The following is a 14133-nucleotide window of genomic DNA, read 5'->3' on the forward strand; positions in this document are numbered from 1 at the left end:
TAGGATTACTAGGAGCAGAGTACCCATTCACAAAAGTATTCCATGCTACTGTAAAGGAGATTACCTCAAGTTTGATACAACAACCAGATATTATGAGCTCAGATCTTTTTGCCTTATTGGGCATAGATTGGATTAACAGATAGGTGTCCCTCCCTTGGCCCCATTTGTAGGGCCTATACAAACCCATCCCTGCAGTTTGGAGAACTCTCCCGCCATGCACATCCCCACTCAGGTCAAGAGATGTATGGGAAATGTGACTGTAAGCAATTGGGAGAGGTTGTTTAATTCCTAACAAAAGCTGCCCTTGTAGGAATCACGTGTGGCTGGGGGAGGATTAGCATGCATTGGTGCCCTTGTGGGTTGGCACTTTCACTATGACAGATGAAATCTAGATGCAGAAAACCAGAACATGTAATCTCTGCATGGCTACTAGCATGGCAAACCCACAGTCTAATATATATGTCACTAACCACACTAGCCTATGTTAGGCTTTTGATAAACATCTATGGACACCCATGTTAAAGTTGGTGGATTGTAGGACAACAAATGGTATGATCTTAACACAAATGTGTACGCAAATGTGTACGCTTTCGAGCCATCGGCATACAGTAGGCTTTCCATAGATTAACTGTGTTTTAAGAACTACATAGTTAATGACAATATCTTTACATGAAAATAATGGCACTTAAAATGACATCACATTAGCCTAGGTAATAACATGGTAATACTATGGTAACAAGTTATAGTAAAATTGTCAACAACCTATTACAGTAATGATGCTCTAAATAAGAGATGCATAAAAGGAATTATATCAACTTTCATCCTAATCTAAAAGAAATCATCACACTGCTGCTCTGTCTGTCTGTCTGTCTGTCTGTCTGTCTGTCTGTCTGTCTGTCTGTCTGTCTGTCTGTCTGTCTGTCTGTCTGTCTGTCTGTCTGTCTGTCTGTCTGTCTGTCTCCTACTGCCTCATAAAGCTGGGCTAATACCATTATGCTATGTTGGTGTCACCGTGGAAACAGACCCTGTATAGTACTTATCAGGATTTATAATCCCAGAGGATCATGAGATGTTCTGGTCAGTAAAAGGCGATGTGTCAGCACTCTTGCAACTTCAGGCAGGCAGACAGGCAGGCAGGCGGGCGGGCGGGCGGGCGGGCGGGCGGGCAAGCTGGCAGGCAGGCAGGCAGGCAGGCAGGCAGGCAGGCAGGGAGGGAGGCAGAGAGGCAGAGAGGCAGAGAGGCAGAGAGGCAGAAAGGCAGAGAGAGCGAGAGAGCGAGAGAGATACATAGAGAGAGATGACCTTGTGCTCAGTTTGCCATGCAGCAGTCAGAGAAAGAGAGGGAGCAGTATTGCACCTCACCTATGACAGTAATTGGGTCAATGTGGGAGACAGAGGACAACTCTACCATCCCAATGGCTTTGTCATCCAAGACCAGTTCAATGGACATATCAATTTACAGTAAAAAACATACTTTACTGCTTGTTTTGCGCTGAAGAAAAATATAAATGCAACATGTAAAGTGTTGGTCCCATGTTTCATGAGCTGAAATAAAAGATCCCAGAAATTTTCCATAGGCACAAGAAGCTTATTTCTCTTAGAATTTGTTCACATCTTGTCACGCCCTGATGTGTTTCACCTGTCTTTGTGCTTCTCCACCTCCCTCCAGGTGTCGCCCATCTTCCCCACTTATCTCCTGGGTATTTATACCTGTGTTTTCTGTCTGTCTGTGCCAGTTCGTCTTGTTTGTTCAAGTCAACCAGCATTTCTCAGCTCTTGTTTTTCCCCAGTCTCTCTTTTTCTCGTCCTCCTGGTTTTGACCCTTGCCTGTCCTGACTCTGAGCCCGATTGCCTGACCACTCTGCCTGCCGTCCTGTACCCTTGCCTCTACTCTGGATTACCGACCTCTGCCTGACCTGACCCTGGGCCTGCCTGCCTGCCGTGCTGTACCTTGGCCCCACTACTCTGGATTATCGACCCCTGCCTGCCTTTACCTGTCGTTTGCCTGCCCCTGTTGTTACAATAAACATTGTTCCTTCAAAACAGTCTGCACCTGGGTTTTACCTGAAACCTGATACATCTCTGTTACTGAGAATTTCTCCTTTGTCAAGATAATCCTTCCACCTGATAGGTGTGGCATATCAAGAAGCTGATTAAACAGCATGCTCATTACACAGGTGGACCTTGTGCTGGGGACAATAAAAGGCCACTCGTAAATGTGCAGTTTTGTCACACAACACAATGCCACAGATGTCTCAAGTTTTGAGGGAGCGTGCAAAACGACATGCTGATTGCAGAGCTGTTGCATGAAAATTGAATGTTCATTTCACTACCATAAGTCGCCTCCAACGTCGTTTTAGAGAATTTAGCAGTACGTGCAACGAGCCTTACAACTGCTGACCATGTGTAACCACGCCAGCTCAGGACCTCCACATCCTGCTTCTTCACCTACTGGATTGTCTGGAACCAGCCACCTGGACAGCTGATGAAACTTTTATTTGCATAACTGAAGAATTTCTACACAAACTGACAGAAACCGTCTCAGGGAAGCTCATCTGCATGCTCGTTGTCTTCACCAGGGTCTTGACGTGACAGCAGTTTGACGTCGTAACCGACTACAGTGTGCAAATGCTCACCTTCGATGGCCACTGGCATGCTGGAGATGTGTGCTCTTTCTTCATGGATGAATCCCAGTTTCAACTGTACCGGGCAGATGGCAGACAGTGAATATGGCGTCATGTGGGTGAGCGGTTTCCTGATGTCATTATTGTGGCGATGGGGTTATGGTACGGATAATGAACATAATTGCATTTTATTGATGGCATATTTGAATGCACAGAGATACCGTGACGAGATCTTAAGTGATTAAGTGATTAATTTGGCAAACATTTAACCACACAATAGAGAACTGTGTATCACGGGACAATATGAAACAACACCTGGAGAAACAACACCTGGAGAAACAACACCTGGAGGAACAGCAGTATTGTAATAGAGGTCTATGCCCTGGATGGGTGGTGAACTGGTGAATCTAAAGTGCCCATACCAAACATATTTCTATGCTAACAACATTCCACATTCTTTCACGACTGGATGGATTCCACATTTGACTATGTTGGTCAATGAGGCATTATATTTTGTAACTCTTGATTAGGAGAAAGTGCCTTTGCACAAGAGGAAACAGAGTTTTGGGATGGACAAAGTGATGACATCAAGGGATTACATAGTGTGGAAATCAAGGGATTACATAGTGTGGAAATATATATCCTAGGAATTCTTGTGTACGTACATTTTCTAAGAGTTCTAGCTCTTCCATGGCCTGCATACTCACCAGACATGTGAATATGATCAACTCTACCCATTGAGCATTTTTGGGATGCTCTGGATTGACATTGTGTTCCAGTTCCCACCAATATCCAGCAACTTCGCACAGCCATTGAAGATGAGTGGGACAACATTCTAACAGCCTGATCAACTCTATGCAAAGGAGATGTGTCACACAAATGGTGGTCACACTTTTTGACCTACCTTTTTTAAATATATTTTTTTACCCCCTTTTTCTCCCCAATTTTGTGGTATCCAATTGTTAGTAGTTACTGTCTTGTCTCATCACTACAACTCCCGTATGGGAGAGACGAAGGTCGAGAGCCATGCGTCCTCCGAAACACAACCCAACCAAGCCGCACTGGTTCTTAACACAGCGCGCATCTAACCCGGAAGCCAGCCGCACCAATGTGTCGGAGGACCACTACAACTTACACCTAGCGACCTGGTCAGTGCCATACCACTGCGCCACACAGGAGCCCTAGGATACAGTCCAATCAACATTAGTCTTAATTTTGACCCTAAAATGCTATTTATTTATCTATCAGATAGAGTATATATCTGTCCTTAATTTTGACCCTAAAATGCTATTTATTTATCAGATAGAGTATATATCTGTCCTTAATTTTGGGGAACAGTCAGTGAAGAAATTGCATTGTGTGTCATGATTAGTAGCAGCTGAAAAATTTGAAGCCAGACTTGCTGAATTGCTATCATTTAACTGAGGAATGTGCATGTGCAGTATTAGGCCTACCAGTCACTGCAATAAGATGGAGTAAGTACCTGAAAGATACAGAAAACCACATAAACTGGATCATAACACCATTTTGCATTGATGGAGAAGTACATTAGATTGTAGATGATTTTTCTGAGGGAAATAAAAATCATTTCAATCATTCTGATTTGTATATGTTATGTGCAGTGTTTGGAAAACGTGACTCTTATTAATACTTCTACATTTTCACTGAATGGAGATGTAAAATGAGCGTCCGGATACGGTTCCGACGCTATGCCATGTGTAGCTAGGCTACAGCTGGAGTGGGAGCATCAGCAGACAAGGCAGCCTCCTCGAAGAAATAGAGGGGGAAACAATGTTTGCATCTGTCGCCACACCAAACACATTAGCCGAGGTTGTAGTATCAGAAAGGGAACGTTTTAACCCGGTGACAACGACATGACCACAGCTAGAGGCTGTGAATGAGCGACAGACAGAGGAGAGACTGAGGAACGGCACAGACATCATGGCTCTTGCGCATCACCAGCATACTGTAGCTCGCAGCATGAATAGATATGCCAACATTGATATGAAGAATGGGTGCACGTTCAAAGGCTCTCAATATACTGGTCAGTATTGAACAATTATGGTGCCACGTGTTAAGAGACACTTCAAGACATGCATTTAAAGATGCGGACTCGGCTCTCTGTCAATGCGCATGATACTGCGGTTCTACTACTACGGCACGCTCCAACTCACCTTGAATTGGTACGCGTCTGTCCTCCTGTCATTCGATAGTAATGGGCGGAATAATAGCTAATACACGCCCCAAATCCTCTATCAGCAACCAATCCAATGATAGAAGAGGCGGACCAAGTGGCTAAATTCTCACAAAGATTTCACTATGCACTCGTAAAACAGCTCGGTCTACTACAATCGCGGCGGTGCAGGTGCTCTGTCTCTTCAGGAGAGGATGCGGACGGAAGGACGGGGGAGGGAAGGGATGAAGGGAATCGCCGATAGGAAAGTGCATAGAATATGAATAAAAGGGCGTCGATAAGAGCGCGCGCGGTGCAAGGTCGAATATGACAGATTCGTTGAACGGGGCACTTTGCGTTGTAATAGCTGGTCGGTAATAGTACTATGATTTGGTATGTGGCCACTTTGATAGCAAGTGTATTCAGCACCAGAGGAACGGCCGCTCAAGGTGAGTTGAAGTGCAATATATTTTGTGTCGCCCATAATATATCATTTTGAGCGACTGCATGTGGGTTTGCTGCTGGCCTTTGCATAGCATGCTCATTCTAAATTGGTAGATAAACGCAATAACGGTTTTTCATTGATATAAATGGCTGCATTTTCTCTAGTCACGTGAAAGTTCTGCCTTGGTTTATTTGTATTTCTAAATATTTTAGGGAAAATATTAGCCTACTCCTTATCATGCAATTATCATGTAATATAGCCTAAAGAGTAAAAACTCATATTTGAAAGGACAAATAAGTGAGACATATATTGCATAATTCTGTGTAAAATAATTGCTCCATTATTTGAGCAGAAAAATACTACAAGCATATTACTCTCTCTACTGTAAGTACATATTGTCATGGTCAGTGATAGTAGCCTATACAGTCAGGACATGTGTTTCAGATGTGTCAGATAAAAGGCAAAAAACACCAAATGAAACACATTTTTCTTCAAATATTTGCTTTCAAAGAAAATCTGTCATGATCAGTAGAGGTGTCAGCAGTCTCAAATGTGATCATTTTACAAAAAGGGGTGTGACTGCTTCACTAGTTTCCAGCATGGGAAAGTAACTCCTCAATGCAGCAATATTGTCACATGACATTGGAACTTGTCTGTGCATGAATGTATTTATTTAATGTTACTTTAGATTTGTGTTTATTGTTGTGAATTGTTAGATATTACTGCACTATTGGAGCTAGGAACACAAGCATTTTGCTACATCCGCAATAACATCTGCTAAATATGTGTGTGTGACCAATAATATTTGATTTTATTTTATTTTGTCTGTTTAAATTGTATTTCAGATGGTATGTAACTGCTGTGTGTGATGTGTCAGTAACTGACAGTTGTGACTGATGCAGTGCCCATTAGAGGTGTTTACCAAATGGTCTGGAGTGGCGCAAAGAACTGTTTAATAATTACAATATAAATTATGCAAGTTTGTTCACATTTTCATGAAACTACTGTGTTGACCCATGGACTGACTTAACCTTGCTCTTCCAATAGTGTCCAGATGGGGGAGTCCTTTCTCGAGTCGTCAAATGATGATGACCGAGCTCAATGACCCCTCATCCTCTGTCTAAAGTTACTCTGCTTTCTGTTTTATTTGACAATTGAGGATTAGAATTATTAAGTTTTAGGATTTGTGAGGGCTAGGGGTTAGTTTTTCTATATGAAACATAATCAGATATTAGTTAGTCAAAACATGCATTATTATTTCCTTTATGCTGTTTCTTTGATAATTCATACCTGTCTTGGTCTCTCATGTAGCAGTCACGTTCAGTCACTGCCAGTTCCAACCCTGAAATATGTATTACCTAAGGATTACCAGTGGGCTATACAATGTTGTTTTTTTTCTTTTTAATCCACCATTCATTTTGTTTAGGGTTAGGGTTTATTTTTCCATAAAAACCGTTTTAGAAAACTGTCAACTGCTGAAATGTGATTACACAAATCTGAAAACTACCTATGCAAATATTAGGTTAAACAGCGTATGTGGGAAAATATTAATACCATTGGTATACTTTCTAAGAATGTCTGCATCCTTTGGCTGTTGCGTTTGCTATCTCTGTGTTAGGCATGTTGGTAGATGAGATCAAATGTCAGAGTAGAGGGTAGTGCCCCTAGCAGGGTTGTAGTCAATTCCATTTCAAACCAATCAATTCAGAAGCAAAAATCCTTGTTGCAAACTATGGGCATGAATTACATTTGAATTTATCTCCTGAATTGACATGGACATGCCCCCATTCCCAGTCCCTGGCAATATGTGTTTCATCCTACTGTCCTGTTCCCTGAGCACCGATGACATGGATGTTGATTAAGGCAGCACCCGCACCTCTCTGATTGAGAGGGGTTGGGTTAAATGCGGAAGACACATTTCAGTTGAATGCATTCAGTTGTACAAGTGACTAGGTATCCCCTTTCCTTTTCCATGCCTGAGAGGATACAGGGCGTCTAGTCTAGGAAATCTAGTCTCTCTCTCTCTCTCACTCATTCCTTCAATCATTCTCTGTTATCATTCACTCATCTATAGTGCCCATTCACCAACAGATACCTCACTCACTTCACTCACTCACTCCCTCAGTCACTCACTCACTCACTTTCACTCAGACATACAACCTATACCCTCACTCATTCACTGTCAGGCATATGCTCTATTTACTCTCCCAATCATGGGAGTAAAGCTTGTAAACCCAGCCTAGAGAAAGCCCTGTGCTCAAGCTGTGGAAGGCAGACTTCTGCCAGCACAGCACTGGGCATGTGCCAGCTCTTTCTACTGCAACCACTCCTCTCGCCTCGGCCAGTACGCTCCCAGTGGAATCTCCATGCAAACAAAGCCGGGAGCATTCTGGGAAAGCCAGAATGAGGAACGGGCCTGGTTGAAGCCCCCAGTTCTCTCTCTGGTTGACTACTCACACTTCTGACAAACTAGTGTAACCATACAAAACAAAGGCTGGCTCTCCCTCCCAGTTTGATGAACATGAATACAATGCTAGTACTGTATCTGCCACAGCAACTCACAGAAATGTACAGCAATCAGGAATGTATTCCTTATTCAATCACTCATAGTTTCTGGCTTTACTGTATGTGATGCTTAGTTGAGGTTTGATGATCTACAGGCCTATCTGCTCCCAAGGATGCAGTGGCAATCCTTGAAAAGTCTCACGAGAATCCCGAGGGTAGTAAAACCGCAAGCACCACTCAGGCAGTCCAGAAGAAAATGGATTCCATCATTGAGCAGGGAGGTTCCAAAGATTTAAATAGGGAAAAAATAACAGTCATATTATTCAGCTCAGCAGAATTTAAGAGATTCAATGTAGGTCTCTGTTATTGACATAGTGAGTGAGACTGAGTGTGGCAGAGTGAGAGGGTAGATAGAGAGAGAGTGTAGCTAGAGAGAGAGGGTAGAGAGAGGTTAGAGACAGAGAGAGAGAGAGAGAGAAAAAGAGGGTAGCTAGAGAGAGAGGGTAGAGAGAGGTTAGAGACAGAGAGAGAGAGAGAAAGAGAGGGTAGATAGAGAGACAGAAAGAGAGGGTAGAGAGAGAGAAAGAAAGGTTAGAGAGAGAGGGTTGAGACGGAGAGAGAGAAGGCAGCGAGATAGAAAGAGAGGGTAGAGAGAGAGAAAGAGAGGGTAGAGAGAGAGAGAAAGAAAGAGAGGGTAGATACAAAGGGAGAGGGAGGGTAGAGAGAGAGAGAAAGAGAGGGTAGAGAGAGAGAGTAGAGACAGAGGGTGAGGGGGTAGAGAGAGAGAGAGAGATAGAGAAAGGGAGGGTAGAGACAGAGATAGATGGAGGGTAGAGACACAGAGAAAGAGGGTAGAGATAGAGATGTTAGATACAGAGAGAGAGGTTAAAGACACAGAGAGAGAGAGGGTAGAGACACAGAGAGAGAGTGAGGGTAGAGAGAGAGAGAGTGAGGGTAGAGACAGAGAGAGAGAGAGGGTAGAGACACAGAGAGAGAGTGAGGGTAGAGAGAGAGAGAGTGAGGGTAGAGACAGAGAGAGAGGGAGGGTAGAGACAGAGAGAGAGGGAGGGTAGAGAGAGAGAGTGAGGGTAGAGACAGAGAGAGAGGGAGGGTAGAGAGAGAGATAGTGAGGGTAGAGACACAGAGAGATAGAGAAAGGGAGGGTAGAGAGAGAGATAGTGAGGGTAGAGACAGAGAGAGATAGAGAAAGGGAGGGTAGAGACAGAGATAGATGGAGGGTAGAGACACAGAGAAAGAGGGTAGAGATAGAGATGTTAGATACAGAGAGAGAGGTTAAAGACAGAGAGAGAGAGGGTAGAGACAGAGAGAGAGAGAGAGTGAGGGTAGAGAGAGAGAGAGAGAGGGTAGAGAGAGAGAGAGAGAGTGAGGGTAGAGAGAGAGAGTGAGGGTAGAGACAGAGAGAGAGGGAGGGTAGAGACAGAGAGAGAGGGAGGGTAGAGACAGAGAGAGGGAGGGTAGAGAGAGAGAGAGAGAGGGTAGAGACAGAGAGGTTGAGAGAGAGAGTGAGGGTAGAGAAAGAGAGAGGGGGAGGGTAGAGACAGAGAGAGAGGGAGGGTAGAGACAGAGAGAGAGGGAGGGTAGAGACAGAGAGAGAGGGTAGAGACAGAGAGAGAGAGGGTAGAGACAGAGAGAGTGAGGGTAGAGACAGAGAGAGAGAGGGTAGAGAGAGAGAGAGAGAGAGAGAGAGAGAGTGAGGGTAGAGAGAGAGAGAGTGAGGGTAGAGACAGAGAGAGAGAGGGTAGAGAGAGAGAGAGAGAGAGAGAGAGTGAGGGTAGAGAGAGAGAGAGTGAGGGTAGAGACAGAGAGAGAGGGAGGGTAGAGACAGAGAGGGAGGGTAGAGACAGAGAGAGAGAGGGTAGAGAGACAGAGAGAGAGAGGGTAGAGAGACAGAGAGAGAGGGAGGGTAGAGACAGAGAGAGTGAGGGTAGAGACAGAGAGGGAGGGTAGAGACAGAGAGGGAGGGTAGAGACAGAGAGAGAGGGAGGGTAGAGACAGAGAGGGAGGGTAGAGACAGAGAGAGAGGGAGGGTAGAGACAGAGAGAGAGGGAGGGTAGAGACAGAGAGGGAGGGTAGAGACAGAGAGAGAGGGAGGGTAGAGACAGAGAGGGAGGGTAGAGACAGAGAGAGAGGGAGGGTAGAGACAGAGAGAGAGAGGGTAGAGAGACAGAGAGAGAGGGAGGGTAGAGACAGAGAGAGTGAGGGTAGAGAGAGAGAGAGAGTGAGGGTAGAGACAGAGAGAGAGGGAGGGTAGAGACAGAGAGAGAGGGAGGGTAGAGAGAGAGAGAGAGAGAGTGAGGGTAGAGACAGAGAGAGAGGGAGGGTAGAGACAGAGAGAGAGGGAGGGTAGAGAGAGAGAGAGAGAGAGAGTGAGGGTAGAGACAGAGAGAGAGGGAGGGTAGAGACAGAGAGGGAGGGTAGAGACAGAGAGAGAGGGAGGGTAGAGACAGAGAGAGAGAGGGTAGAGACAGAGAGAGAGTGAGGGTAGAGACAGAGAGAGTGAGGGTAGAGAGAGAGAGAGAGTGAGGGTAGAGACAGAGAGAGAGTGAGGGTAGAGACAGAGAGAGAGGGAGGGTAGAGACAGAGAGAGAGAGGGTAGAGACAGAGAGAGAGAGGGTAGAGAGAGAGAGAGAGAGAGAGAGAGTGAGGGTAGAGAGAGAGAGAGTGAGGGTAGAGACAGAGAGAGAGAGGGTAGAGACAGAGAGAGAGGGAGGGTAGAGACAGAGAGAGAGAGGGTAGAGACAGAGAGAGAGGGAGGGTAGAGACAGAGAGAGAGAGGGTAGAGAGAGAGAGAGAGTGAGGGTAGAGACAGAGAGAGGGAGGGTAGAGACAGAGAGAGAGTGAGGGTAGAGACAGAGAGAGAGTGAGGGTAGAGACAGAGAGAGAGTGAGGGTAGAGACAGAGAGAGAGTGAGGGTAGAGACAGAGAGAGAGTGAGGGTAGAGACAGAGAGAGAGGGAGGGTAGAGACAGAGAGAGAGAGGGTAGAGACAGAGAGAGAGGGAGGGTAGAGACAGAGAGAGAGGGAGGGTAGAGACAGAGAGAGAGAGGGTAGAGACAGAGAGAGAGAGGGTAGAGAGAGAGAGGGAGGGTAGAGACAGAGAGAGAGAGGGAGGGTAGAGAAAGAGAGAGGGGGAGGGTAGAGACAGAGAGAGGGAGGGTAGAGACAGAGAGGGAGGGTAGAGACAGAGAGAGGGAGGGTAGAGACAGAGAGAGAGGGAGGGTAGAGACAGAGAGAGAGAGGGTAGAGACAGAGAGAGAGAGGGTAGAGACAGAGAGAGAGAGGGAGGGTAGAGAGAAAGATAGTGAGGGTAGAGACACAGAGAGAGAGAGAGTGAGGGTAGAGAAAGAGAGAGGGGGAGGGTAGAGACAGAGAGAGGTAGGGTAGAGACAGAGCGAGAGGGAGGGTAGAGACAGAGAGCGAGGGTAGAGACAGAGAGAGAGTGAGGGTAGAGACAGAGAGAGAGGGAGGGTAGAGACAGAGAGAGAGAGGGTAGAGACAGAGAGAGAGTGAGGGTAGAGACAGAGAGAGAGGGAGGGTAGAGACAGAGAGGGAGGGTAGAGACAGAGAGAGAGTGAGGGTAGAGACAGAGAGAGAGGGAGGGTAGAGACAGAGAGAGAGAGGGTAGAGACAGAGAGAGAGTGAGGGTAGAGACAGAGAGAGAGAGGGTAGAGACAGAGAGAGAGGGAGGGTAGAGACAGAGAGAGAGAGGGTAGAGAGAGAGAGAGAGAGAGAGTGAGGGTAGAGACAGAGAGAGGGAGGGTAGAGACAGAGAGAGGGAGGGTAGAGACAGAGAGAGAGTGAGGGTAGAGACAGAGAGAGAGTGAGGGTAGAGACAGAGAGAGAGTGAGGGTAGAGACAGAGCGAGAGGGAGGGTAGAGACAGAGAGAGGGAGGGTAGAGACAGAGAGAGAGGGAGGGTAGAGACAGAGAGAGAGAGGGTAGAGAGAGAGAGAGAGAGAGAGGGTAGAGACAGAGAGAGAGGGAGGGTAGAGACAGAGAGAGAGAGGGTAGAGAGAGAGAGAGAGAGAGAGAGAGAGAGTGAGGGTAGAGAGAGAGAGAGTGAGGGTAGAGACAGAGAGAGAGGGAGGGTAGAGACAGAGAGAGAGAGGGTAGAGAGAGAGAGAGTGAGGGTAGAGAGAGAGAGAGTGAGGGTAGAGACAGAGAGAGAGGGAGGGTAGAGACAGAGAGAGAGGGAGGGTAGAGAGAGAGAGAGAGGGAGGGTAGAGACAGAGAGAGAGAGGGTAGAGAGAGAGAGAGAGAGAGAGTGAGGGTAGAGAGAGAGAGAGAGGGAGGGTAGAGACAGAGAGAGAGGGAGGGTAGAGACAGAGAGAGAGAGGGTAGAGAGAGAGAGAGAGAGAGAGTGAGGGTAGAGAGAGAGAGAGTGAGGGTAGAGACAGAGAGAGAGGGAGGGTAGAGACAGAGAGAGAGAGGGTAGAGACAGAGAGAGAGGGAGGGTAGAGACAGAGAGAGAGGGAGGGTAGAGACAGAGAGAGAGAGGGTAGAGACAGAGAGAGAGAGGGTAGAGAGAGAGAGAGGGAGGGTAGAGACAGAGAGAGAGAGGGAGGGTAGAGAAAGAGAGAGGGGGAGGGTAGAGACAGAGAGAGGGAGGGTAGAGACAGAGAGGGAGGGTAGAGACAGAGAGAGTGAGGGTAGAGACAGAGAGAGGGATGGTAGAGACAGAGAGAGAGGGAGGGTAGAGACAGAGAGAGAGAGGGTAGAGACAGAGAGAGAGAGGGAGGGTAGAGACAGAGAGAGAGAGGGTAGAGACAGAGAGAGAGAGGGTAGAGACAGAGAGAGAGAGGGAGGGTAGAGAGAAAGATAGTGAGGGTAGAGACACAGAGAGAGAGAGAGTGAGGGTAGAGAAAGAGAGAGGGGGAGGGTAGAGACAGAGAGAGGGAGGGTAGAGACAGAGAGAGGGAGGGTAGAGACAGAGAGAGAGAGGGTAGAGAGACCTAGTAGTGTGAAGTAGAGTGAGAGGAGAGGAGAGTGGTAGAGACAGGGCAGTCTGTGACTGACTGGGATGTTTTAGAGCTCTGAAAGTTGCATGGAATTTATCGAGCAGATTCCATCACTCACACTTGTTCTTGAGGGCTGTGCAATTTCTTTGCTTTATCGATGTTGAATTAACATTATTTTCAATAACCAACTGTAATTAGAAAAGCCATATGAAAGCGCTAATAAGCATGCTTCTTGATGCAATTAATTTATAACAATATCAGGTTATTATGGCTGAAGAATTTACTACTTGTTTAAAAAAGGAAGGAAGTTGAGTCTGTGTGTGACTCGATCCGTGTTAGCATGGGGAAATGTCAGTGACTTACAACTCCTGGCTAGCACAGGGCAGGGCAGGCGCCACCCTCCTTATATCCTGATTTCCTGTAATGTGCACCTCTGGCAGTGCCCCACAGTATTGAATTGGCATTTGGGCCTCTGGCACGCATGCCTGGCCTGTTTTACACCCCCTCTCTGTGCCCAGTGCCCAGGCAGGAGCAGGTGTCAGCTCATTGTCGACTGAGGGCTGGGGCCCGTCCTTAATTGGTCTGTGCTTGTCTTAGGGGGACGTGCAGCTACAGAGGGCCAGAGAGTGGAGAGGAGAGAGACTGACTAGGCTAGGCTGGCTCACAACACTGGGCTGTCAGGCTAGAGATGTGTTTTAAAGGTATATGACACCCAGGTCTCTGTCTGTCAGCTGAATGCCACTGGTGTTTCAGAGATAGCAGGCAGCTAGCCTGCGGTGGCCTGGCCTCTTGTCTGTGTTGTGTAGTAGTGCGCAGCCTGTGTAGGAGGTAGTGTTCATGAGGCTGCTTTTCATGTAGGAGAGTGTGCTGTGCTCACAAGCATATGTTGTGTATAGAAGGAAGGGCCACTAGCTCGCATTGAGTAGAAGGAATAGGATTACTAATCTGCATTCTATGTTCCCTGTCATGCAAGGTTGCCTTCTCCAGACAATGATTCCTGCTTAGGGTTGCTTAGGGTTGCTTAGGGTTGCAAAATTAAAAAAATTCCCTGGTTTTCCAGAAATCCTGGTTGGAGAATTCTGGATTTCCTGCTTATTCCCTCCTGATTCTGGGAATCCTCTAACCTGGTTTTTAGAAAAACCTGGGAATTTATTAAATGTTTTTTTCCTCTGTTGTCATCACTTTTACTTATAGATGTTATCAGTACTCAGTTAGAGATTTTGGAAAGGTTGGTAAGTAACCTACTTGACATACAGGTAACTGCCAAAATAATGGAAACACTTGAGTAAATGAGGGATACAAACTATATTGAAAGCACATGCTTCCACACAGGTGTGGTTCCTTAGTTAATCCAGCAATTAACATCCCATCATGCTTTGGGTCAGGTATAAAAATGCTGGGCAGGCCAT

At 46.4% G+C, this 14133-nt stretch overlaps 1 protein-coding gene across 6 annotated transcripts in view; it reads left to right on the forward strand.

The window, feature by feature from the left end:
• The first annotated feature begins 4370 nt into the window (after positions 1-4370).
• LOC129822169 (protein turtle homolog B-like) overlaps positions 4371-14133 on the forward strand; it is a 77092-nt gene continuing 67329 nt past the window's right edge. For 2 of the 6 annotated variants that reach the window (XM_055880205.1, XM_055880204.1), the window contains exon 1: positions 4374-5246. In XM_055880205.1, the coding sequence (XP_055736180.1) occupies positions 5183-5246 (64 nt within the window). In that variant the 5' untranslated portion in view covers positions 4374-5182. Of the gene's footprint in view, positions 5247-14133 lie in introns of all 6 variants that reach the window. The other 4 variants (XM_055880208.1, XM_055880207.1, XM_055880203.1 and 1 more) reach the window with 4 other exon arrangements.

This window comes from Salvelinus fontinalis, chromosome 24 (genome assembly GCF_029448725.1).
Source record: "Salvelinus fontinalis isolate EN_2023a chromosome 24, ASM2944872v1, whole genome shotgun sequence".
NCBI classification, from domain to species: domain Eukaryota; kingdom Metazoa; phylum Chordata; class Actinopteri; order Salmoniformes; family Salmonidae; genus Salvelinus; species Salvelinus fontinalis.